The 25884-nt window shown below is 44.3% G+C and overlaps 9 protein-coding genes across 10 annotated transcripts; 5 read left to right on the top strand and 4 right to left on the bottom strand.

The window, feature by feature from the left end:
* Nucleotides 1-188: 188 nt before the first annotated feature.
* On the top strand, nt 189-1934 carry Bczuo1. Its single transcript, XM_001553450.2, has 2 exons — nt 189-744; nt 800-1934. Exons 1-2 carry the CDS (start codon nt 451-453, stop codon nt 1844-1846), a joined length of 1341 nt encoding a protein of 446 aa, XP_001553500.1. The 5' UTR covers nt 189-450; the 3' UTR covers nt 1847-1934.
* Nucleotides 1935-2292: 358 nt separating this feature from the next.
* On the bottom strand, nt 2293-6588 carry BCIN_08g01500 (hypothetical protein). 2 transcript variants are annotated; one of them, XM_001553451.2, is made up of 7 exons: nt 5851-6588; nt 5044-5789; nt 4648-4984; nt 4000-4583; nt 3715-3944; nt 3324-3667; nt 2293-3258 (listed from the first exon to the last, which is right to left on the bottom strand). In XM_001553451.2, exons 1-7 carry the CDS (start codon nt 6200-6202, stop codon nt 2774-2776), a joined length of 3078 nt encoding a protein of 1025 aa, XP_001553501.1. In that variant the 5' UTR covers nt 6203-6588; the 3' UTR covers nt 2293-2773. The 2 variants fall into 2 exon arrangements, with proteins under 2 accessions (XP_001553501.1, XP_024550187.1); XM_024694398.1 differs by having other exon boundaries at nt 4000-4580.
* A 319-nt stretch (nt 6589-6907) lies between these two features.
* On the bottom strand, nt 6908-7948 carry BCIN_08g01490 (hypothetical protein). The gene is made up of 5 exons (XM_001553452.2): nt 7764-7948; nt 7478-7705; nt 7298-7345; nt 7151-7235; nt 6908-7089 (listed from the first exon to the last, which is right to left on the bottom strand). The coding sequence occupies exons 1-5, from the start codon at nt 7781-7783 to the stop codon at nt 7000-7002; spliced, it is 471 nt and encodes a 156-aa protein (XP_001553502.1). The 5' UTR covers nt 7784-7948; the 3' UTR covers nt 6908-6999.
* A 29-nt stretch (nt 7949-7977) lies between these two features.
* Bcnup57 lies at nt 7978-9802 on the top strand. The gene is made up of 3 exons (XM_001553453.2): nt 7978-8784; nt 8834-9477; nt 9532-9802. The coding sequence occupies exons 1-3, from the start codon at nt 8283-8285 to the stop codon at nt 9658-9660; spliced, it is 1275 nt and encodes a 424-aa protein (XP_001553503.1). The 5' UTR covers nt 7978-8282; the 3' UTR covers nt 9661-9802.
* A 47-nt stretch (nt 9803-9849) lies between these two features.
* Nucleotides 9850-10841, top strand: BCIN_08g01470 (hypothetical protein). The gene has a single exon (XM_001553454.2). It carries the CDS (start codon nt 10021-10023, stop codon nt 10768-10770), a length of 750 nt encoding a protein of 249 aa, XP_001553504.1. The 5' UTR covers nt 9850-10020; the 3' UTR covers nt 10771-10841.
* An 843-nt stretch (nt 10842-11684) lies between these two features.
* Bcgcv2 lies at nt 11685-15888 on the top strand. Its single transcript, XM_001553457.2, has 2 exons — nt 11685-15200; nt 15251-15888. The coding sequence occupies exons 1-2, from the start codon at nt 12080-12082 to the stop codon at nt 15349-15351; spliced, it is 3222 nt and encodes a 1073-aa protein (XP_001553507.2). The 5' UTR covers nt 11685-12079; the 3' UTR covers nt 15352-15888.
* Nucleotides 15889-17612: 1724 nt separating this feature from the next.
* BCIN_08g01450 (hypothetical protein) lies at nt 17613-19163 on the bottom strand. Its single transcript, XM_001553458.2, has 2 exons — nt 18910-19163; nt 17613-18815 (listed from the first exon to the last, which is right to left on the bottom strand). The coding sequence occupies exons 1-2, from the start codon at nt 18958-18960 to the stop codon at nt 17823-17825; spliced, it is 1044 nt and encodes a 347-aa protein (XP_001553508.1). The 5' UTR covers nt 18961-19163; the 3' UTR covers nt 17613-17822.
* A 160-nt stretch (nt 19164-19323) lies between these two features.
* BCIN_08g01440 (hypothetical protein) lies at nt 19324-21096 on the top strand. The gene is made up of 2 exons (XM_024694397.1): nt 19324-19685; nt 20042-21096. Exons 1-2 carry the CDS (start codon nt 19495-19497, stop codon nt 20976-20978), a joined length of 1128 nt encoding a protein of 375 aa, XP_024550186.1. The 5' UTR covers nt 19324-19494; the 3' UTR covers nt 20979-21096.
* An 11-nt stretch (nt 21097-21107) lies between these two features.
* On the bottom strand, nt 21108-24654 carry BCIN_08g01430 (hypothetical protein). Its single transcript, XM_001553461.2, has 4 exons — nt 23166-24654; nt 22880-23019; nt 21802-22465; nt 21108-21578 (listed from the first exon to the last, which is right to left on the bottom strand). Exons 1-4 carry the CDS (start codon nt 23217-23219, stop codon nt 21405-21407), a joined length of 1032 nt encoding a protein of 343 aa, XP_001553511.1. The 5' UTR covers nt 23220-24654; the 3' UTR covers nt 21108-21404.
* Nucleotides 24655-25884: the final 1230 nt, after the last annotated feature.

The following is a 25884-nucleotide window of genomic DNA, read 5'->3' as shown; positions in this document are numbered from 1 at the left end:
TGTCTAAACAGAGTACATGGTTTACAGTACAAGCAGTTATAATAAGTCAGTTCTTCATATTCTTGTTTAACCTGAGATCTGATAGTAATATGCAGCGCCCTTGGCCGTAGCCAATAATGTACACCGAATTTGTAAATTTTCATTGGCACATGCAGAGCATTGAATTAAAAAAAAAATTCTCACACATTGAATAGCAAGCTGGTGAAGCATGAAGTTTCAAACAATGGCACCAATATCTTATGGAAATGATTTAATATCGAATTCTAGGTTCTACTTGGATGTCGAATGTGAAGATCTTACATGATTGGAGTCGCAAGCAAGTGTTATCTAGAAGAGGCTGCGCGGCATAAAACATGGGCGGTGAATTTAGCGAACAATTTTTTCGATCCCAGCATTCTAGCCTTTTCTTTCTCCCCTCCAACTTGCAAATAAAACATTCAATAATTAAAAATGGCGTCCCATACTCAAGTCGCTTTACCCCTCCCTGTCCTTCCAGAAGGATGGTCCGCCGAGAAGGATTTCAACGCCGTTGGTAGCGTTTCTGCTGCAACTCAACGAAGCCTTGAGCCTGTTGGCCCTCACTTTCTCGCTCACGCCCGCAGAGCTCGTCACAAGCGTACCTTCTCTGAGGATGACCGTCTCGAAGCCCAGAACAATGTCAAGAAAGTCGAAGACGATGACCTTGGTGAGATCAGCGAAGCTGAGGACCCAATGATGTTGTCCCGGGATGCTAAGGACTGGAAGGTAAATTCAATTATCTGCTAACCCCACTATACTTTTGCTAATATTCGACCAATAGAACCAAGATCACTATGCTGTTCTCGGTCTCAGCAAATACAGATACAAGGCTACTGAAGACCAAATCAAGAAGGCACACAGAAAGAAGGTCTTGAAGCATCACCCTGATAAGAGAGCTGCCACAGGTGCCACCGAAGATGACAACTTCTTCAAGTGCATTCAAAAGGCCACCGATCTCCTCCTCGATCCCGTCAAGCGTCGCCAATTCGATTCCGTTGACGAAGCCGCCGATGTTGCACCACCATCCAAGAAAGACCAAAAGGACCAGAAACTCTTTTACAAGAAGTGGAACTCATGTTTCAAGGCCGAGGGTCGTTTCTCCAAGGTCCAGCCAGTCCCTAAGTTTGGTGATATCAACAGCTCCAAGGAGGACGTCGAGAACTTTTACAACTTCTTCTACAACTTCGACTCATGGAGATCGTTCGAATACCAAGATGAGGATGTTCCAGATGACAACGAGAACCGTGATCAAAAGCGTCACATGGAGCGTAAGAACAACAACGCACGTAAGAAGAAGAAGACCGAAGATTCTGCTCGTCTAAGAAAGTTGTTGGATGATGCTTCCGCTGCTGATGAGCGTATCAAGCGTTTCAGACAAGAAGCAAGCAAGGAGAAGAACAAGAAGAAGTTCGAGAGAGAGGAAGCCGAGGCAAAGGCCAAGGCTGAGAAGGAAGCTCAAAAATTGGCCGCCGAGAAGGAGGCCAAGGAAGCTGAGGAGAAGGCTAAGGCCGACAAGGAGCAAGGAAAGAAGGCCAAGGAAGCCGCCAAGGCAGCCGTCAAGAAGAACAGACGTATCTTGAAGGGAAGTGTCAAGGATGCCAACTACTTTGCCGGAAGTGGAGATGCACCAGCATCTGCTATTGACGGTGTCTTGAACGATGTTGAGTTGGTTCAAGGCAAGATCGATCCTGATGAGTGCGCTGCTTTAGCTGGCAAGCTCAACGGCTTGAAGATCGCTGATGAAATTAAGAATGTCTGGAGCGAGGAGGTCAAGAGATTGGTTGGTGCTGGTAAGCTCAAGGAGGGTGAGGCCAAGAACCTTGCTTAGAGTTCGGGTGCATCTTGTACTTGTACATGATGGGGCGTAGTGGTAGAAATAATTAGATATAGAATGAAACTTCATGACCTTTCTAGCAATTCTCGACTTATCTCGTGTGCCTGTGTGTGCTCTTACGTATTATGCATTTCACAAATGTGCCCTCAGGGGCCAATCAACCGAGCTAGCTACTTCTCCGAATCCTCATATTATCGTAGTCCCAGCTTACACCGATATTTTGGATGGAATTCCTGTGAATTATTCCCTTTCCTGCCCCTTTTTGAGTCTGTGCGATATGCACAATACTCTCATTAAATCACTTGCTTCTAAACCACATTTTCCTCTTCTCGAACTTTCTCCACATTCATATAGTGCCGTTTACATCATGCACAACCTCGCCTTACATTATATCACATCTAGTATATCAGAATCCCATCTCACGTAGGCAGCACGATTGATGTTTATCAATTTTCAATTAGCAGCTAGATAACTAAAGAACTAAGGAAATAAAGAGAAGTAGCAAGGGGATGATATGAGATCGTGCCTGTCGTCATCTGACAGCTCAGATCTGGTAATAAAAACGTAGATGTAAAACTGTGACTATTGGGTTGTCTCCTGTCTAATATCACTGTTGAATGCCTGATCCAAAGATCTGGTAACTAACGTAATGCTCTAGGAATAGAATATATTGATATTGGGATTTGTTGTTCGCAAGGCCGTAAATTCGTAACTTCGTGAGATAATGAATATTTGATAATTGAATGCTGATAAACACGCGTGAATGCGTAGCGGAGCAAGATGGCAGTTTTCGATCTTCTGATAAGAAGTTGTACTCGCTGGCAGGGAAGCTCGTCTGATGCAGGACGATGCAAAATAGAGGAACAAATGGGAAATATGATGTGAACTGCGAGGTTGAGGGCTGGGGAATGAGCAAACATTCTAAGGTCCTGGAACGTAATCGCCATCCTTTGCATCATCCTCGACATCACTGATATCGGAGACCACAAAGGTGTCTTCTTCAGTGCCCTCTGCCTTAAACTCGGATATGTCGATCTCCTCTTCTTCGGCCTCTTCTTCTTCCTCCTCCACAACTGCTTCTGCAGCTTCTTCACCCCAGGCAGAGTGCAGAGTCGCGAAACTTAAGTTGAGCGCATCCCGCAACTTAACCTTGGATGGACAAACTCCACCGGCTCCGCCTGTCGGGCTGGTATCCTTTATTGTATGATTATCCATCATCATGCAAAACTCTTCCTTGATCTTAGCGGTTGCTGTATCAGTACTCTTGGAGAATTCGTCTGGAAGCGTGGTACCAAGCTTTTGAAAAAGCCCACGAACTACCTTGGAACATTTCTTATACACGGGTCGACCGTGTTTCTGAATAAACTCAACATGGGTCTCCATGTTGCGCTTGAAATGGCCTTTGCCTTAAAAAGTGCCGTTGTGTTAGCGTCGTTCAATATTGGTGCCAATAAAAATATGTTTAACATACCAAATTCTTCACCGCATTTTTCGTAGATTGGTAACCATATCTCTCGGATCTTTGGAACGATGAGCTGATGTGCATCAGTAGCTGTGGATTTGATTTTGGTCTGGAAAATTTCTTCGGCGTTATCCTTCAATGGCTTAGCACCTTTCATGACACTCTGCTTCCAAAGGCCCAAAGGCTCGGCAACTTGAGGACAGATGGTTGTAGCTGCACTCACAACATCATCAACGAATCCGTTGATGACAACGCCGAGTGAGTGGTTGTACTTTTGATGAAATTCGGGCAAAGTCTTGTGAACTGTTTTGCGCCAGTGCTTGATCATGTAGTCATCGAGGTACAAGGCACCTCTGCTTGAAGTTAGAAGAGCAACATGATCCAGAAATAAATCACTTACAAATCATCATTCCAATGATGTACTGTACCAGTATTGCTCTTCCAATCTCCCCGATTGCGATTACAAGCTCGGTGTGTTCCCCATGCCATTGGTCGCTGGGCCCAACCTCTAACAGCGATCTCACTCTTTACAACAGCCTTCTTCTCTGTTAGTGGCATATGCTTAAAGATACCATTCTCGAAATGCTTCATAATCTGATCGACTGTGCGTGTGTTAAGGTCTTTTAACTTCTATGAGTCTAAAGTCAGTAACCAGTCATTGCATTATCAGAATAGCCATACATACCTTGCATAGAACATCTACTTGCTCATCAAAAGCGTTTTCAATTTCATCTTTTTGAGCGTCGGGCAGTTTATACTCAATAGTGGTATCAGCGGCCCATAATCGCAGCGAAGTCTCTAGACTTTCAATATCCGCTAGGAATGATTCAGCATTCCGGCTACGAGTACCCAGTGTAGCACCGATCAGCCATGCTATCAAAGCTGGAATTCCAGTGTCTTTCTTCATGAAAAACCCCTGCTTCGATCTCTGTCTCATCATAAGGTCAAAAAATGCCGTAGAAGAAACACAAAAGACTTGCAAGGGCTTTTCTGCCTTCTTCTCTCCCATTTGCTTCCTAACAGCCTCGAAATCATCTCGTAACGCTGTAGTGGAAACTGCATTTCGGTTTTGAATACATGCTTTCACCTTTCTTGACTCAAGCATCCACTCTTTATCACGGAATTCTGCCAATTTTTTCTGAGCTTTATAGAGCCGGCTTTCATAACCATTGATTTTATTCTGAAGCTCCTGAGTATCCCTCTGGAGTTCAAAATATTGCGTCTTGTTTTGATTCTGCTCCGCCGCTAATCCAGGCGCAATGGGAGCTGCTAAAATAGAAAAACACAGCAATTAGCATCGTTCTAACCTTTAATGTGACATAAGAGGACTTACATTGATCGTCACGCTTGCGCTTTGACTTGAAATTCCTAATACGTGCTCCGAGTTCTTTTATCTTGTTATTGCGTTCAGCAAAATCTTGCTTACTCTCCTCTATACTTTGCTTATAGTTAGCCTCGATGCCACTCATAAATTCAATGCCTTTTTGATTTGTTGCTTCTTTCTCATAAACATCTGTGAGTCGTTTGCTGACTTCCGGATGGGTCCTGATGTATCGGGCCACACTCATAGATGAATCAATCTTGGTAACGATAAAGCAGAGATGGTCGCTTGAGAATTGATCCTCCAACTGCAAGTAACGCTTTGTGATAGATCCAAGTAAATCTTGAGCCTTAAAAGATCATTAGCATATATGCACACCAGGAGGGGTAGAGGGAGAAAGTAACTAACTGGCTTGTCTGAAGCTGCTCTGCTCGTTGGCGAAACAACACAGCTGAGTGTCAAGTTTTTCGTGTAAGTTGCGGCAAGGGCTCCACGAGCTGTGTTGGTATCCATTGAACCTGGGAGATCGACAAGAACGATGCCAGTCTTGAGAACTTCAGCCTTGATTTGGAGGCGAACAAGCTTGACAAGAGGCCACTGGGCGAATTCATAGGTGCCATTCTCTTCCTTGAAATTGCTACTATCAATGTAAGGCTTGATACTATCAGCAAACTTTAGAAGATCATCGCTCCTAATAGTCTTGCTTTGGCCCAGGATATCCCGAACATTACAATGGTTCATGAGAGTGGTAACAGTTTGACGCTGCAATGCCTCAAGGCTTTTGATGGACGGATAGACACACTTAACTTTGCCGAAGGCAGTTTTGATCCGCTCATCTCGCTCAAGATCTGGCTCTTCGATGTCTCCATCCTTGTTAGATATCTTATCTGCAAGGTCCCGAAAAAGATTTTCTAGCTCAGACTCCCAGTCCTCCTTACTGATGCGATCAATAATAGCCACATAGGCAGTAGCTGGGTCATTTCTAGGGTTCCACGAAATTTCACAGATGACAGCGGTGCAAGCTTTTTCATCATCGGCAGGTAAGAGATCCTCAAGGCCGAGAACGGAGTTGATGAGGGTGGATTTTCCAGCCCCAGTAACTCCGAGAAACCCAATTAGAACTCGGCACTCTTTCTTAGCTGCACGTATTGCCGCTATGAAAATTGTCAGCGACAACACATTGTACGAGAAGAAACAAAGAAAACCATAGCTTACCAATACGTTCCAGCCACTTGGTAGAACTCCAAAATTCTGGGTGGTGCTGAAGAGCAGCTTCTAATTCTTTGAGTGTAGTGAGACCATTTTTAACGGCTTCTTCCTTAATATCAACTTGTGTCGACCTTTCAAGATTGCCACATCGCTGCCATGTTGGAATAGTATGGCTGGGAGCCTCGTCTGCGAATGAGGGAGTAGGTGATGGTGAGTGATTGCGCCCGGGAGAGTGAGCAGTAAATGTAAATGGAGATGAGCTACGTGGAGTATCATTCTCATCGTCGCCCACGAAGACTGGACTGTCCTTGGGTGAAGGCGACTGCTCAGCCTCAAGTTTGACACCGAAGTCTGCCATCTTGAGGTCACGAAGATTGTCTCGGAATATGAGCAAGACAGTAAAGAAGGCTTGAATAGGTTGACCAACTGTAGTAAAGAGGTTAAAGGATTGAGCATCGAGGATTGTAACGGAGGTTGTAGATATTGAATGAAGGTTAGTTGAAGGGGAAGAGGTGCAAGACAAAGTGAGAAGAAGAAGCCCACACTGGCGCGCTAGCACTAGCGTCTAATTTCAGATGCGAAAAGGTGAGTTTGAATAATCAAAAGTGAGAGCAATAATATGAAGCAATGGCGATCGATCTAAGACGCTGGTGCGAAGAAAAAAATCGATAGCAGTAAGCTTGACCTTCTGGAAAGCAACCGAAGAGGGGCTATCATGGAGATCAATAGAAGCTCTGAGATAGCAGAAGGTAGATAGTTGAGAGTTGAAGGAGAGAGAAGGTATAAAGTCGGAGGAGACAAGTGTTAATGAGAAAGTTTGCAGGCACATAAAGGGGAATTTATGAGCACGTGGGCTCAGATTTTTGGTGAAGTGCATTTTGATCCCTCCAGTTGAAATAGCCCTAGATAGATAGTGTAACTTGACAACGATGTTGCAGCATGTATAGAAATTTCGTCCAACCATAAGCTGCCATAGCAAGAGACGCTCCATGTCGTCAAGCTACTGAAATATGCTTCACGCAATTGAAACAAGACACAGAGCAATCAAAGACAATATGGGTATTGGAAGAAGTGCAGTTTGATTCTCAACACTATATACATGTATTCTCCTAATAGCGCCTCACCTCCACTGAAACACGATGCCACATGAATAACTCATGGGCCGTAGTGTGCGTAAATTTGTCTTTTACGTAGGTGCACAGGGGTTTCACCTGCGGGGGTATCTGGAATAACCTTCTCGATTTTCTATGCACACGCCATATGATTAGTGGCTGCTCTTCATCGTGGGTTTAGAGACGTGTCATACCAGATTGTCAAAGACACATTTGTTAAGCTTCCACTCTTGTGGTCGACATTGCCATAGTTGTTGGTTGTTATTGTCCAGGCATTTCCTACAACATTATTAGATATGACTAATTCCATCACATCCGGACTCCATAAGAGTGTAACTTACCAGTGTTTTCTGAACTCCTCAAGACAGTGTTTGTTCACATCTTCAATTCTATGATTGGCGATTAGCCTAGAGTTCTACTGGTAAAATCCAAGTATCCAGCCAGGGTTCGCTCCAAATCCTAAACCCCTTCATCGATGTTCGAAGTTGCACATCCGTAGCCTCATAAGGAGTAGCACTTACACGCTCCTCGCACACCTGGTAACTCTTCGGCCCTCTTTCAGACAATCGATTTCTCCCTTTCCGGGGTTGTCGTTCTTGCATTGCATGAAATCGTCATTGTAGGGTCTGCATCTTGCACCGATAAAGAAACTTGCGGACAATAATGGCGCCGAACTGCTACCAATCTCTGTGACGGGTGGAATATCCGCAGGTAATGGGGTAGTGTCAATCAAGACTTGCTGATTGAATCTGTGATCGCGGTCAGCATCAGGTAGAAGTACGGGAACGAACAAGCATAAAAATATACCTAGGTTGACGGGCGGCCATTTTGAAATATGTTGTGAGGAGATACTGGGTTCGCAAAGCCCGTAATTGAGTGTTTTGGAGGTTCAATGCAGTATGAAGCTTTAAGGTCAAGTCAAAAACGAGGAAGTTGATTGGCTCATCAGCCGACCTCTCAGCAGTCGCGACCGATCAAAAGAGCTTCGTCCCGACAACGAATTTATGTTCCAGCAAAATAAGAATTCACTTTCTATACCTTTCACACTGTGAAAATTATTCTACTAGCTTCAACATTGAACAGTACCTCTCGCCAATCAATTTCTATTGTTCATGTTTTAGTTTAGAAATTTTGAATTGTCGCAACGTATATCCGAGAAAATCTTACAATCCCAATAATATACTATCAAGCGCGTTCGCAAAGTCAACATTTTCTTAAGTAGCTGCAATTTTGCATTGTACTGAAGTTCCCTCGAGATTACTTGCATCTTCCTTCGGTGATTCTATCTCGACAATTCTACAACCCCGAACGCATACAGAGACAGCTATGTTTGGAAGTACTTTCGGTCAAAGCCAGCCAGCTGGCGGAGGTTTATTCGGGTCAACAAACACCGCACAACCTTCAGGTGGTTTATTTGGATCTACAAATACTGCGCAAAAGCCAGGAGGATTGTTTGGCTCGACTACAACTACCGGAGCTCAAAATCAGGGAGGAGGGCTCTTCGGCGGCGCGGGGCAAAATACTCAACAAAATCAACAACAGGCTAGTGGACTATTCGGTGGAGGACTAGGAGCAAGCACTCAACAGAACCAGCCTCAAGCGGGAGGACTATTCGGAGCAAATGCACAACAGCCACAGCAGCAACAAACGGGAGGATTATTCTCTGGACAGACTATGGGAGCGCAGCAGCAAGCGGCCCAGCAGCAGCAGCAGCAGCAACAGACTGGTTTATTTGGGCAGACGCAATCGTCGCAAGCTTTGGGCCAGTCACAAGGACAATTTGGAAATTCTTTGTTCACAAATACAAACACAAATGGGCTGAGACCTCGTACGTACCTATCGAGAATCATTCACAGCGCGAACTAATTTTGATGTAGGAGAAAAGAGTGTGATAGACCAGATTGAGACGGTTGTGGGTAAATGGGATACAGGAAGCAAGGACTGTGCCTTCCAATATTTCTTCTATAATAACGTTGGTGTGGACGAAGCACCATTCTATCAACCACAACCCAACGAAGACCCAAGAGCTTGGGAAGAAGCGCTTTCAAAAAAGCCAGGACCTGGATATATTCCAGTCTCATGTATCGGTTTCCAAATGATGGGCGACAGGATCAAAGCTCAGCAAAATCATCTTGCAGCATTCAACATTCGATTACATAATATCAATGCTAGTTTGTCGAACCTACTTCAAAATCACGACACGAGGACAAGTATACGGGCAATGGATGCGAGAAGGAAACATGTGGTCTTAAAACAAAGATGCATTGCATTGGCGACTAAAGTGCAGGTTTTAAGAAACAGAGGCTATGCGCTTAGTGGAGACGAGGAGGACCTGAAAGCTAAACTTATCAAGATAGAAAAGGGGGCTAGTGATCCGGCACTGGGTGCCAGAGCAGAAGAGATTTGGGCTCGAATGATCAACGTCCAAGAACGAGGTCGGTTATTGAGGACGGAACTGGAGAAGGTTGGGCAAGAAAATGGAGAGATTTTGGACGACACCATGACCGCGCGATGCAAGAAGGTAATTGTCATAGTTTCTACCGAAGTAATGATATGATGCTGACTCACATACTAGATTCTCGAAGACTATCAAACTCAATTAGCACATTTGAAAAAGGAGTTGGATAGGGTACATAAAGATTATGTCGAATGGGAGAAAGAGCAGCCACCACAAATAGCAGCGAGGACAAGATTCGGCCGATGATTGATGCGAAATACCCATGGTTAATTTGATCGGAAGTGCTTTAGACTTCATGGAGTTGGTTGGGATGTAAAAAAGGATAGGCATTGTATAATATGGAAGCTTAATTACAGACTAATAGTAGTAATTTCTCTTTCACCTCAAATCGATCGCAAACAACTGCCTATAATGTATTGATTTTGAAAGTTAGGTTTGTGCACACGTCAAAATTACGCCCTTTCATTTCTGTAAATGGGGCCAAGTGACTCATAGCTCAAGACCAATCTCCTATAAAGATAAGAGATCTCATTTGATGCCGAAATTCAAAATCCTTCATCTGTAGTATCGAACGACCAATCGATTTACGCAAACTTTTCACACAAAATGTCACCACCCCCAATTTCATCTGTCTCCCTCTACCCCGCCGACTTCGAGACCTCCTTCCCTGCCGTCTCCCCTAATTCCCCTCCCTTCCCCTCTCTGACCCCCCTTTCCCACGTCACAAATCGCATCTCCCTCATCCCGCTCTCTGCAGACCACATCCCGGACCTCTGGAAACATGTCGGCGGAGCGGAAAGATACATGCTTTACAAATACATGCCCAGCGGACCCTTTGGTACCATTGAAGACTTCACAGCATATCTCGCATGGCTCATTAATCACCCTGAATCTGGCTTCGTTAATTGGGCAATCATCTTACCAAGTGGAGAAGCAGTGGGAATCATAAGCCTGCTGAATATTGTACCGAGTCAGAGGAGAATAGAGGTTGGCCATGTGCTATTCTCGAAGAAACTGCAGAGGACTACTGAGGCGACGGAAGCTTGTTTTGTTTTGATGGAGTATTGCTTCAAACTAGGGTATGAGAGGGTGGAATGGAAATGCAATGCGGAGAACATGGGGAGTAAGAGGGCTGCGCTAAGGTTGGGATTTGTAGAGGAGGGGCTTTTTAGGAGACATATGGTTGTGAGGGGACGGAGGAGAGATAGTTGGTACGGGAGTGTGATTTTGGAGGAATGGGAGGTGGTCAAGGAGGCGCTAGTGGAGTGGTTGGAGGCGGAGAATTTTGATGAGGAGGGAGGGCAGAAAAAGAAGGTGGAGGAGATCAGGGAGAAGTTGCTGAGAAAGTTAAACTAGAAAGTCTATGAGAGGCGGGGCGAATCTGGTGGGAGAAGGGAATATATAGGAGGGAGAGATTTTCTGTTCCATATAGACTTGATTCGATGGATACACAGAAACATGATCTTGTATGACGTAGGTAGTAGCAGTATTCGGGATATTACAAGAAACGTTCTTGTTCATGTGTGAATTCGTTTTGATAGCCTCTCTCGTCTTTGGCTAAGATGCCTTGAAGAGCAGAGTTACGCTTCTGGAGCCTTTAATAGAGTATATTTATGATCCCCTCTCGATCCTCGAAATTTTTGCTCTCTAGCACGAAAGAGATATAAGTACCACTGCCAGCAATTCATACATGCAGCTCTTGTACATTATATCCATGTGTATTCCCATCATATTGTACACCTCCTCGATCTTCTCATGCGCTTATGTTGTACAGGTCATGATGCATTATTCGTTTGCAATCCTAGATGAGGTTTTGAATGCTCTTGACGGCGAAAGGTGCTATCGTAAAGTCAGTACAAACAAGGTACTAATAGAAAAGTGTAAAACATACAAAGATAAAGAAGAATAGACCATGTAATGACTCGTTGCACGGTGAGGGAAGCTTCCTCCTCTTGAGCCTTCAGCTCGGCCGCGGATGGTGGTGGTGGTGCTAGAATTGGAGTTAGAAAAGCTCGCCGATATGAATTCGAGATGTCACCTACGTCCTCCGAACATTTTGGTGGTATGGAATTGTGAATGTGTTGAAGTATTGAGGTCGACGATGAGTTGACGTTTACACACTCCAATTATGAATTTTAATCTTTCTTCCCGTCACATTTGCTTACTACTTCCATGTGCGTAATTAGAACATTTAAGGTTTCTTGTTGCACTAAACTGGAAACGGGTTCGTGGCTCATCAATCACTGTTTTGAGTGAATCTTTTTTTTCCGGCTTGACTGAACTTATCTTGTCATAAATCCTTATCCCGCCTCTAGTTCTATCATGTTGGGAAAAAAAGTTGCTAGTGAAATCGCCTTTAGATATCATATATAATAGACTCATCCCGCATCTTTCCATTTGTCTATACTCATTGTCGTCTTTCCTTATTGTTTCATAAATCTCGTATCTCACTCCTATTTGATACTATCTCTATCATCTTATCTGAATGTGGGGTTTGTGACAATCGGTGCCCTCACGATCCTAGCTGTTCCTAATACTTCCGGACCCCTCCCCCGAATTTCACTTCTCGACCAGCTCACTCCTAAATCCACCGACTCTCTTTCTTAAATTTTGCAACCAGCCTTCAGGTTCAAGAGCTTCGCGGATTTCTGCAAACTCACGAGCAATGGTTGCCTCAAGTCTTGCACTTCGTGCGAGATTTGCACGAGTGGCGCTTCAATCGAGAAGTTCTTCTCTGAGAAGCTCAACCATCACACGACCATGGAGTTCTGGTCAATCGCCATGCTCTGCAACTGTTTTGAAGCCAATTGGACGACGAACTTTCTACAAAAGCTCTGCGAAGGATGAGACAATCAACTCGCCTTCGACTTTAAGTTCCAGAGGAGTTTATGCCCCTTTGGATACTTTCGCGCGCCGACATATTGGTCCCGATGCGGAATCTACAGAACAGATGTTGAAAGCTTTGGATCCGCCAGTCAAAAGTTTGGACGAGTTTGTAGAGCAAGTTTTACCTCGCGACATTTTGTCTTCTAAAGATCTCAAAATCGACGCCGAATCAGAATCGTCACAAGAAGGGTTCACGGAATCTCAATTGCTTGCGAGACTAAAGTCTATTGCGTCCGAAAATACAATTATGAGAAGTTATATTGGATGTGGATACGCCGGAACTCGAGTTCCCGAGGTTATCAAGAGAAATGTGTTGGAAAGTCCAGGATGGTACACAAGCTACACGCCATATCAACCCGAGATTAGTCAAGGTCGGTTAGAATCGCTTTTAAACTTCCAAACACTTGTCTCCGATTTGACGGCATTACCAATTTCCAATGCCTCGCTACTCGATGAATCCACCGCCGCTGCCGAAGCCATGACCTTGTCAATGAATGCCCTTCCACTTGCTAGACAGAAGAACAAGAACAAGACATTTTTTGTTAGCCATTTAGTCCACCCACAGACACTAGCAGTTTTACAAAGCCGAGCAGATGGATTTGATATAAAGATTGAAGTTGGAGATGTCCTTGCAGATGGCGGAGCTCGTCTCAAGGAACTTGGAAATGATCTCATCGGAGCTTTGGTACAATACCCTGATACCGAGGGTGGCGTAGAAGACTTCCGTGGTCTAGCAGATGTCATTCATGCTCAAGGCGCTACTTTCAGTGTTGCTACTGATCTTTTAGCTCTCACTGTTCTCACACCGCCTGGTGAGTTTGGTGCTGATATTGCTTTCGGAAATGCTCAGCGTTTTGGTGTTCCATTTGGTTATGGTGGTCCACATGCCGCTTTCTTCGCCGTTAGTGACAAATATAAGAGAAAGATCCCAGGACGTCTCATTGGTGTATCGAAAGATAGACTAGGGGACAAGGCAATGAGATTGGCTTTGCAAACTAGAGAACAGCATATCCGCAGAGAAAAGGCTACTAGCAATGTGTGCACGGCTCAAGCATTATTGGCTAACATGAGTGCATTCTATGCAGTCTACCATGGTCCAGAAGGTCTCAAGGCTATTGCTGAGAGAGCTATTCAAGGAGCTCGATTTGTTCAGGATGGACTCAAGAGCCTTGGATTTGAGACCAACTCCAGAGGAACGGGCTCCGACGGAAAAGTTCTCTTTGATACCGTCGTGGTTGATGTTGGGCAGGGTAAATCTGATGAAATCCTTAACTATGCCACCGAGACTTTCAAGATCAATCTAAGAAAGTTCGATGACAGCCGTCTTGGTGTCACTATTGACGAAACGGTTGACATCAAGGACCTCGAGGACATTATATCTGTGTTCGCCAAGTTTTCCAAGACAGGATCGGGATCTTTCGAGAAAACTACTGAGTTGCAAACTTCTTTTGATGATTCGATTCCTGCGGAATTGAAGAGATCATCCCAATACCTCACTCATCCAGTTTTCAACACACACCACTCCGAAACCGAGATTCTCCGTTACATTCATCACCTTCAATCAAAGGATCTGTCCCTTACACATTCCATGATACCCCTGGGCTCCTGCACCATGAAGCTCAATGCTACTACTGAAATGGCACCAGTTACATGGCCGGAGTTCTCCTCAATTCATCCCTTTGTTCCTACTAATCAGGCAACTGGTTACAAGACTATGATCGATGAGCTTGAGGCTGATCTAGCTACTATCACTGGATTTGATGCAGTATCCTTGCAACCAAATTCAGGTGCACAAGGAGAGTTTACTGGGTTACGTGTGATTCGCAAGTTTCAAGAACAGCAACCTGGGAAGAAGCGTGATATTTGCTTGATTCCCGTTTCTGCCCATGGTACCAACCCTGCATCAGCTGCCATGGCAGGTATGCGCGTTGTTACTGTGAAGTGTGACATCAAGTCTGGTAATCTCGACATGGCAGATCTCAAAGCAAAATGTGAGAAATATAGTGAAGAACTCGGAGCTATCATGATCACATATCCAAGTACATTTGGTGTTTTTGAGCCAGAAATCAAGGCTGCATGTGATATTGTTCATCAACACGGAGGTCAAGTGTACATGGACGGTGCCAACATGAATGCTCAAATTGGATTGTGCTCACCTGGAGAGATCGGTGCCGATGTATGTCATCTTAACCTTCACAAGACATTCTGTATTCCTCACGGTGGTGGTGGTCCAGGTGTTGGTCCAATTGGTGTTAAATCTCATTTGGCACCATTCCTACCTGGCCATCCACTAGTGAAGACTGGTGGCGAGAATGCCATCGCCCCAGTCAGTGGTGCTCCTTTCGGAAGTGCGAGTATCTTGCCAATTAGTTGGGCTTATGTAAAGATGATGGGCGGTAGAGGATTGACTCATGCTACCAAGATCACTCTTTTGAATGCCAACTATATCATGTCTCGTCTCCGACCTCACTACCAAATCCTGTACACTAACGCCAATTCGCGATGTGCTCACGAGTTTATCCTAGATGTTCGTGGTTTCAAAGAGTCGGCAGGTGTCGAGGCTATTGATATTGCCAAGCGTCTTCAGGATTATGGTTTCCATGCACCAACTATGAGTTGGCCAGTTGCTAATACCCTTATGATCGAGCCCACCGAGTCTGAAAGTAAGGAAGAACTTGACCGATTCATTGATGCATTGATATCAATCCGCAAAGAAATCCAAGCCGTGGAAGATGGCACTATTCCAAAGGCAGGCAATGTCTTGAAGAATTCGCCACATACTCAGAAAGATCTCCTCATTGGAGAATGGAATCGTCCATACACTCGAGAGCAAGCCGCATACCCATTGGCTTATCTCAAGGAGAAGAAATTCTGGCCATCCGTTACTAGACTTGATGATGGTAAGCTTCTCTACATTCTGATGACATTTAATCTGCTAACATTTTTTCAGCCTACGGTGATACGAATCTCTTCTGTACTTGCGGACCCGTGGAAGCCACCGAAGATGCCGAAAACGGCATCACCGGTGTGTCGGCTCCACAACCTACATAATTGCATTTTAGCATTTTGTTTTGCATATTTTAACATTTAGCGAGCATATGGTTAACTTTTCTTTCGGGTGGAAAAGGAAAGGTTAATATCAAAAGGAATTTCAACATGAATAATTCAACATTGGGAGGAGTTGTGGGTATCTATCAATCATGTATTATGATATGATGTGATGTGATCATGACTTGGGATGCATAAGGCGTTTAAGAATACACAAACATATAGAGGGTTCTTTGGCTTCAACCGCCAGGAGGGGATTGGGACTCATGAATGGATGGACCAATAGATGATTCCTCATATGATTCATATGGGAGGACATTTTACATTTTGCTTGGACGTTTATAGATCAATCGCTTTGAGGGAGCACTTGATTGTGTGGATAAAAAGGGGAAGATTTAGATAGAAATTGCGAAATATATAAGCAATGATATCTCGTACATTTCTGGCCCTTACATAAAAGTGTAGTCATGATTGATTCATCCTGCTTTGAGACACGGGATGCCTGAATCTCAGGATCCAAAGTGAAATAAAAAGATTACATCCCCAGCCACTATGACCATGGGATGAGTGTCTCCTGCACGCATGCAAACCCCAAAAGAAATCGTACCTTTAGGGGAAGGGGGGGATGGCTTGTCATTTAGATCGCTCCATGGTGTGGCCTGTGAAGTACGAAATCCAAATTCCTATGCTTCAAAACTTTTTAGTATAGAGTAGATGAAATCCGTAGGCAATGTGCCCCTAAGAGACATTGATCGAGCACCGGCGACAACAATCTTGAAAGATTCAGACTGCCATTATAAGGATCACTTGATTGCGCTGTTATTTATTCTCTCTAATTTGGAATCTGGATTCACTGCATTCTTATCCCCATCTTCCAAATCATCATTATCATTATCGCCGCTAGCTTTCTCACTCACTAACGACCCCAACTATGACCATGAAAGACTTGTCTATTCGATAATTGCTGTGCAAATCGAGTCATCATATCTCTGTCTTTCACGAATGTAATACACGCGGCGCCGTGTTGGCGAAGGATAAGTATGTAATGCTTGAGACACTTGATCCATCAGATTATTCCGCATGAATAGATCCCAATCTCGAAGACTTCATGAGACAAATTCTATCCCTATATGATACTAACGTATATCAAGGCTTGTAAGTTTATTTCCTACAGCTTACGACAGTCTCGGTTGCATTGGGACAGCGAAATGCTTTCGATCCCAGATAAATTGACTTTCTTTCAAATGTTGGGATGTGTCTATACCCCGAGATACATTCGGATATTGAGATGCTTGTAGATATTGAGACTTCAAATTTCCTCTGCTAATCCATATCTTCTTCGGCCTGACTAACAAGAATCATGGCGTAGCCTTGCTGTAGACCAACTACAGTCCTGTGAGCCTGATGATCTCGACGGAGTCAGCAATGGTGTATTTTCATCGATCTGGGCATCGGCTTACCAAAGTCGGATGGCAAGTTAGCTTAGTCAAAGACAGGATAAAACTATTAAATGTGTCGCATCCATAAATTCCGCCATTTACGCTGCTCCCAGCAGTACATTTAGAGCCAGGTGGATAGTTCAAGAAGAAATACGGAAAGGTGATCGATGCTTTGGCTGCAGTGTTCCCAGAAGACTTCTGCCAGCTTGACAGAAACGCTTCGTTGGACTTTTTTGGCGACTCGATAGAACAACTACAAATGCGCAACGGCGGCGTCTGAGATTTCATTCCTGCTCGACCCAGAATGGTTCATTATTTCGAAAGATCCGAATACAGCAAATGAATTCGATAATGAGACCCTTGCTGGATAGATTTCCTTGATACATCCACGCCACAAACAGTGACTTTCAAGTCTTCTCAGCTTGAAATCAATGGCTCCACAAACTGGAAATCTCACTTCTTTACTATAAACAGTTCATCTCAGACTTTAACCAAGAAGTACAAGTGATAGCTGCAAGAGATGTGAACAATTCATATGTTCCCTTGGAATTGGGATTAAGCCTTGCTATTCTTAGAATTAGTATGCTGATTGTCAATGGGGATGGATAATCATTTGGGAAAATAGAAAAGGTCGGAAGATGGCTGATGTTGTCAAACATGGAATTGCCGTTGCTACCTGTTTCCGACGATAAAATAATCCTCCTGCTGTCAATCATCATGATAACATGCATAAGACTTGCGAGAAGAGTGTGCTTGCCTTGCAGCGCTGAGCAAAAAATAAGTTACTTCAGATAGATATCCAGGACTTCTGGTGAGTAGCAAGACTCGACTCCTAACGGGTTCCTTTGCTCATGATTTTTTTCTCTCGGTAAGATAGACTTGTCCGCATGGGCACTGGGCCTACTTTGAAGAATGTTCTCTTCTGATCTTCTATTGTCCACACACAATTGCCAAAAACAGAAAACCAATACACGGAATCTCAACTATTGAATTTACAACGTATATGATATGTAACCACATAAATCCAAGTAGAACTCAGTAAGTAGCAGCCAATCTCTGTACCAGATACTCTCCCGAATTGATCCCTTCATATTTTCTGTCCCCGAGTTCCCCTCCATACGTCCCCTCAATTGCCTCAATCATCCGATCGAAGTTTGGATTACAAAAGTACGCAAGACTGTATCTCGCGGGATAGACACCCTCTTCCGGAACCTCTTCCCCTTCCTTAGGAGGCGGTTCCACAACCCTATGCAATGTACTCCTAATAAAATCATTACTCCACCTTGCCAACAAATCTCCTGCATTGACTACCACGGTTCCCGGCACCGGGGTCGCATCAACAAATGTTCCTTTGGGACTTTTTACTTGGAGTCCTCCTCTGTCATCTTGGAAAAGAAGTGTGATACTCCCATAATCTGTATGCTCCCCAGCTCTAACTTGCAATTTATTTTCCTTAAACACACTTGCTTTCGCAGGTGGATAATGTAGTAAACGGAGTGTATTATCTCCCGCACTTGTGAATCCGTCAAAATAAGATTCGGGGAGCGACATTCCGAGAGCAATTGCGCGCATGACATTTATGTGAAGCTCCTTGCACAAATCATGGAACTTCAACATCGTCTCTTTGAACTCTTTGGCATCAGGGTCTGAGGGAGTAATAGAAGGCCAATTATTGGGCAGTTGTTCTTGACCTTCTCGCCCAATCTCAAAACTCTCTTTCAAATCTGGTGCTTGGGCTTTCAATTCCTCAACCGCTTTTTTATCCGTGAGTGTAGTGGTTTTCTCGCGACCATGAGCTACATAACCGCGATTTGCGAGGGGTGTAGTCCAGGCTAGTGGATCTTTTTCAGAAGAGGGACGAGCGAAGAATTTGGCGGATGTGGAAAAGGTGTGGGATAGGATGGGTGGGGGAATGGGGTGGTGGGAAAGGTAGATAAATCCTGCGGTGCGGAAACCGTGGAGAATGGATTGAGCGGTTTGGATACGCTGCGAGGGAGTGCCACTTAGGAAGTGGGAGAAGTTTATTATCTGTGGCGGAATATTGTTAGCATAAGGGTAAGTGTATATGTGTGTCGAGATGAGGAGGAGAAGGGAGAGCGGATTGAATTGGAGGGCAATTTACAGGAATGACGAGATTGTCGACATCCACAGCCTTTTTCACTTCTATCGACATCTTGCCTGATGCTGTTCTTCAATATCACAATGTCGACGGTGTGAACAAAACCACGACCAGACAAAATTCCGTTTCCACTAGGAAAGTATATATTGCCCAAAGCCCTCACCAGAAACGCTGCACGCGGCCAAAGCCGTTCTCCGCATGCGGCCCGGTGCAAGATAGTATACAGCTACTCTCCAAAAAGGGCAGGTAAATGAGCCAAAAGGGAAGAGCCATGATAAGCATTTATGATTGAATGATAAGATAGGGTTGTGATCGGAAGATTAATTCGGATGTGGGGTTGCTGGACGGGGGAGTACTAGTGCGGGGTAGCTTAATCTATAGCTATCTTGACATTGTCATGCATTTTATTACATACTAGATTGGATTGCCATTGCATGATTGATCGAGTGGTTTTGAAATATGTGTTCTCATGAAGAATGAGACTGTCTTCTCTCACGTTTAAAGTCTTCTACAAGTTCTTGTTCCTCGCCCCTTCTCCTATTCTACCGCTTTCTCTACTCCGTGAATTTCTCAAAAACAACCATCAAAATGTCCTCCTCGGTCCCGATAGTGGATATTCACACTCACGTCTACCCGCCATCTTACATTGAGCTTCTTAAAACGCGCGATGAAATCCCTTATATAAGGCAATTTCCCCCAGCGACAGAACATCGATTGGTTATCTTGCCAGCGGAGGACACACCGAGTACGAGTAGGGGACGACCGATTGGGTCTGAATAGTAAGTTCGACCTTTCTGTTCGTATATGTCTTGCTATTTTAAGGGATCTCAACAGTAAATTTGGAGAAACGAGAGAAATAAGAGGTGAATTGACGAGGAATGTGTGTGTTGTGGTAGAGGAGAAGACTGGCAAGAGGTCGAGGGTCAAGTGACCAGCCTCCCAGATAGTATATCCAGCTATATAATTTCAGAGTATTGAACTTCATATTGGACAAACAATCGATTCTAGATCCATTTCTAAGTAGTATATACACGAGAAAGACTCATAAAATTCCTCTGCCTCCTGTTCTCCCTACCTTTCAGCATCACCCGAAATCAAGCTCTCCGATATCCCAACTAATCCTCTAAACCTCTAGCTATGACATCTCCGAAAGAATTGCCTTCATGGACACCCACTCCATCCGCACCTCGATAATTTCCCTCGCAAACCCCTGGCTCGATTGGCTTCCCCCCACCACCGCCCTCGAAACCGCTCTATCGATCAACACCGAAATAAACTCCCTCTGCGCTCTCCACCCAACCCGTCTCTATTTCTTCGGCACGCTCCCCCTATCCGCCTCTCCATCCTCCATCCTCGAGAGCATCGCTCACCTCAAAACCCTCCCCTACTGCCGCGGTATCATCCTCGGAACAAGCGGTCTCGGCTCCGGTCTCGACGACCCCTCTCTCCTTCCCATCTTCAAAGAATTAGCCGCCAACAATTTCCCCATCTTTCTGCATCCGCACTACGGACTCCCCACCTCGGTCTTCGGTCCCAGAGGAAATGATTACGGGCATGTTCTCCCTCTCGCTCTTGGTTTCCCAATGGAGACCACCATCGCCGTTACCCGCATGATCCTCTCCTCGGTATTCTCTTCCGTACCGGATCTACAAGTTATTCTCGCGCATAGCGGTGGCACCCTTCCATTTTTAGCAGGGAGAATAGAAAGTTGCGTGTTGCACGATGCGCATCTAAAAGCCGAAGGAAAATTGGCCGAGGGAAGGAAAACCATCTGGGAAATCTTGAAGAAGAATATCTGGCTAGACGCAGTAGTTTACGGGGATGTGGGAGTTCGAGGAGCAGTCGGAGTGAGTGGCGCGGACAGAGTAATGTTCGGAACCGATGCGCCGTTTTTCCCACCTTTGGATGAGGAGGAAGAGGGGAAGGGAGAAGATGCCAAGCAGTGGCTAAGCGTTTCCATGAATAAAGATGCTATACGTAGCGCGTGTGGCGCGGGGAGTGAGGAGGAAAAGGCTATTTTGGGGGGTAATGCGATTCGACTTTTTGGGTTGGATTTGGATGCTTCTGCGTAGGATACCTCGACATGAAGGGACATCGCATGTCATACAGCAATACATCATATATCAAAAGCCCATAGCATAGCGTAGCATAGCATAGTATACAAAATAAAAGTGCAATTTGAAGTTTCCAAAACGTAAAATTACCCCACAGCTCAGTCTTTCTACTAAGCTCCTAGAAATTCTATACATTTCTATGTGAATAAGCCGATGTGGTATCGAGATATTCGGGTTCAACTCCCCAAAGTAAGAAAAACGAAGCAATTCAACAAATGAAACGATATTCCATGTTTCTATCTCTATCTCAATCTCAATCTCAACCTCAACCTCAAGCTCACGAAAACCCAATATCCACATCATCTCTCTCATCCCCTTCCCTTGTCAATCCGCATCTTCTCTTGACCTCACTCCCACTCACAAACACAAACACAAGATCCACCACTACCCCATCCACATAACTCTCCTCAGCCTCTCTCTGTCCCCCTCACCACCAAAAATAGAATCAATCCCACTTCTCGCAAGCTTACAAATCGCGCTTCTGTCGAGATGGAAATATTTTGCTACAAGTGCGTATTCATCTGAAAGTTTGCTTCCAAAGACTCCCACGTCGTCGGTCTGTGGAGTTGTATTCTTGTTAGTGATTTCTCGTGAAGTATAGAGTACTTTTTTTTTTTTTCTCGAGGTCTCTGATATATTATTTCTCATTTCGTTTCATCTCATTTCATTCCATACCACATAATCCAGCTCTCTACCCTCCATCCCAGACACCGTCGTTCGAAATAAAGTAAAACCACCGAAAGAGATAGAGATAGAGGAAGTAAAGGAACAATATACGTACACACAAAACCACTTTCGCGCCTTTCCCCCACCACTCCCCAAAATGATGATCTTCATACGTGCCCACGATCATTTTCGCATGAACATTACAACTCAAACAAAGTTCCAATCCTACACCCATCTTTTCAATTTCCGGTTTGAGATTTTCGGGTACGTGGATTACATGTCCTATCCTATCTGGTTTATACGACAGAAGTGTTGTTAGCTCCGTGCTAGTAGACGCTTGCGCTACTTCTGCGAAATGGATTGTGATTCTGAGGTTGCGTTTTTGAGCTAGGAGAAAAGCGGGTTCGAAGATGGATACATCTCCTACCGATGGGTCGCCACAGAGATCGATTCCTACGACTCCTTTGCCGTGGTATTTGTATGCTAATTCCACGACATCTATAGCCGTTTGAGCATCATTTCGGCGGTCGATAGAGAGAATCAAATTTGTTTTCATGGAACCATTGGCGGTGTTGTGTTGGGCAATGCAGTCGAGGATTGTTTGAACGTAGATCTCTTTGGTGATACCTGCGGAAGGGATAGCTCGAGGTGTGGTACGGAGTTCAAGATAGATAACGCCATCTGCTTGAAAATCCGATAGAACGGAGTTCGTGGTATAGATCAAGGAGGCAAGGTCGTTGACGAGAGCGTAGATGTATTTGGAGAATAATGGAAAGAATCTAGAAAGACATGATATGAGATATGGAAGGGTTGCACGAGGTCAAAAAGTAAAATACTCATGGCTCGAATCAATAGACCAAATCCAATTTTTCTTGTTGTTTGGATAGCTCGGAGTGCTTGAAAAGCTAGATATTTCCAAGAACGATTTTGTCACCTGAATGGTTTTCTCTAGGCAAATGGATTCAACACTTCGAATCATTTGAACACCTCGGAAGATTTGAAACTCCAATCAAATGCGAAAGATCTGCCAGAAATCACGGCTAGAGAGCAATCAAGAATATTTTCAACCTGTAAGGCTATTATGGCTTGCATGCATGGTGTCCACGAATTCTTGATTGCTCATGAAAACAATGGTTTGTTGGGCCCGATATACTTGAGGTGGGAAGTTATAAGTAGAACAGAAAACAACTCACGTCTCAGAATCATAATCAAATTTGCCAACTGGCATCTCGACCAATGGGTCTTGCATTGTAGTCTCGCCCCTCTCCCATTTCTGAAGCCATACTTCATGAAGACATTGTCGACTGATACTTCCACTTAGATGAGCATGTAACTATGTAAGAAGTATCTTTCAGCCTTATATCAATATCATTCATGCAGCCGTTAGGACAACAACATCCGGCGGGGTTCTGACGGACATTAAATATGTGTATGTATGTACAGTATGAATAGAATATGCATGTAACCTCTGAAACTTACTTCAAGTTTTGGCAAGGATACAAAATCAATAACTTCCGAGCTTGATGAGTCCATTGCGCAAGAGGGGCTTCTTGATAGCCTGTCTCAAATGAACGAAGAAGTTGAATCTAGAGCGTCCTGCGTCGCGTTAAGATTCAGTTTTAACTTTTTCGATCAGGTGTATGTGTGGGCTTCGATGAAAGGGGCCTACGGATGTTTGTTTTCCCTTAAATGCGGAAGAGTTGTTTGCTGCACGCACTTTTCTTGTGCAGCAATAATTTACTGGTGCCAACCCAGAAAGTAAAAGCACTTCTTGATGACCAATCTTACTTCTGACGAATCAAGTTCCATGAACGAGTGTCAAACTTAACTTCGGGAGATCTTCCAATCTGAGAATCGGTAGATGCTGAATTCGTGCGTATAGACTCCCCACTCCACTTTGCATAATGGGAATGTACTCCAAATGGGTATCGTGAGAGAATTGTGGGCTAGACACTCTGCCAATAGGAATGATAGAAAACGTTTCATCCGTTCTTTGGCGAATAATTACTGGCAAAAGCTAGAGACCCCCTCGGGAGTCCGTACATCGTAGGACTCAAGAGCGGCGATGGCAACATGCTTGCTTCACAGAGCTTCCCACTGCAGGAGCTTGATAGAGCTTGATTAATCTTTAGTAACCGGGTCTGGAAATGATCTTGGGCCTGGAGGACGTCGTGGGCCCTGTGCAGTCTCGCGGTAGATGAAGGGGTAACAGACTCAATTGCGCGATATCGTACCGTTAAATTTGATGCAAAAGATGGAAAAAATGGATAGATGGATACAAAGATAGAGAGAAATGTAACGGATCAGATTGCCGGGAAGGCTTTCCTGTTCTTGGGCCAAACAGAAAGGGTCCCCTTATGTGTTTCTAAGGGATCCATCGGATCTTGGGGATCGGGAAGAACGCTTAAAAGTTAGCAAACGACCAAAAGAGAAGAGAATTTGACGAGCTATCGATGGTCATTTGAAAAGAAGCAGGGGCGTGTTATTAAAGACGGAGTAGAATCTGCCTCAGCCTGCCATCCAAACCCCCGTCGATCCCAATAGTAAAATACCCGACCCTGATTCTTCTGATGCTTGACCCATTTTGAAATCAAGTCCCCGATATTTATCCTGGTCGAGATTTCACGAAACGGGAACCAAAGGGATTCCCCACGGCGCAGGTCGCTGGTAGGAGGTTGTACGATGGATGGACTTGACTTGGTAACTTGGTACGGAGGAGTTGGTGCGCAATCGAGAGCCAGGCTTGCGGACTAACTTATAACTAACTCATGGGACAAGTCACCTGTTACCAATCATTGGAATCATTGAAATCGACACATCGATGAAATTGCAAGAAAGAAGAAAAGAAGGGAAATATGGGATTGTGTAGTATCAGATGACAAATGATGCATCTTCCTCATGTGCGATCTCAATCTTATAGGTCAAGCTTTCTCATTAGCTTTCTTATTAATTGACAGCAAATAGATTCTTCGCAGTTCTCATGTGCATACCATCAGAAGCAATTTACCTTAGCATTTGGTGCCCTGCTGATCAATATGCATCTGTAATTTATATAGAAGACAAAGTCCCACCGATGGAAACCATGTTGCGACCTGCAGGATGCAAGCAAGATGTTACCGCAAAGGTAAAGAAAGTCAGGTTCCTCTTTCTTCTGCCCCTTCTTCATCTGGATTTCATCTTCTCCTCTCTTCTCTTCTCGTCTCTTATTGAATCGGATTATGTGGTGTAGAATGACCAAGGCCAAGAGGAGGGGGCCCAGGTACGTTGCGTGCCATATTTGAGATAGGTAGGTAGAGCGAGATAATGATAAGAAGTACGGCGGTGGATCATCCAAGTTGCAGCTATTCTTTTACGGAATGCCGCTGCAAGCAGATAGGACGGTAGTGAAAGCAAAGCAGGTACAAGTCAGTCCAAGCAGTCTAGTGGTGGTGTGCAGTACGATCAAACCAATATACGCAGTGGCAGTAGTCCGTATTGAACCATCGTCTTTGCCATCCGAATAATAACACTTGGTATATGTCCCTACCTAGGATCACCTATTATTTATTATACTTGTATTATTATGGTTATTAGTCCTACACTCATTATCACACTTATTAGTATCATGCTTATTAGTATCACCTAGTACCTGCCTACCTCGGCGTTCTTGTAGCTCCAGCTTATTTCCAAATTATATCATCCTCCATTCAATGAATCCACTTTGTATCAACATACCTACATATACACTGACTGAGAGTGAATAATTATTAAGTTGATTTAATTTCCCCATTCTCCTTTTCTTTTTATACATTATCCAATGGGTAGCCGTGATATGCAGAGTCCCAATCACGATGTATATAAAAATTCTCGTGGACGAATCTGAGAGTCCGCAATTGAACTGATATCCTTAAACGCCTACTTCGTATACTCATAGGTAGCTTGTGATGTTAGATCACCAACTAACTTCCTTTGCTATGATCTGGGTTTATCTTGAAGGTTGAGGCTTGACCTGCTTGCTTTTCTCTTACTTTTCTTCACATAATATTATTAAACGGGGGGGAGGGGGCTAATTTTCGATATTCACTGACAATCTCTGGCAATCACTGATAATAATCACTTGAGCGCCTCACACCCATCCTCATACCTATCTGGGTGCTTACGAGCTCCCTGGGCACTCATCCCTACGTACATACTCTTCCTCTACTGTTCTTCATCCTTC

The sequence above is a fragment of the Botrytis cinerea genome, chromosome 8 (assembly GCF_000143535.2).
Source record: "Botrytis cinerea B05.10 chromosome 8, complete sequence".
In the NCBI taxonomy this organism is placed as follows: Eukaryota; Fungi; Ascomycota; class Leotiomycetes; order Helotiales; family Sclerotiniaceae; genus Botrytis; species Botrytis cinerea.
This window is presented reverse-complemented; position numbering and strand designations above follow the sequence as displayed.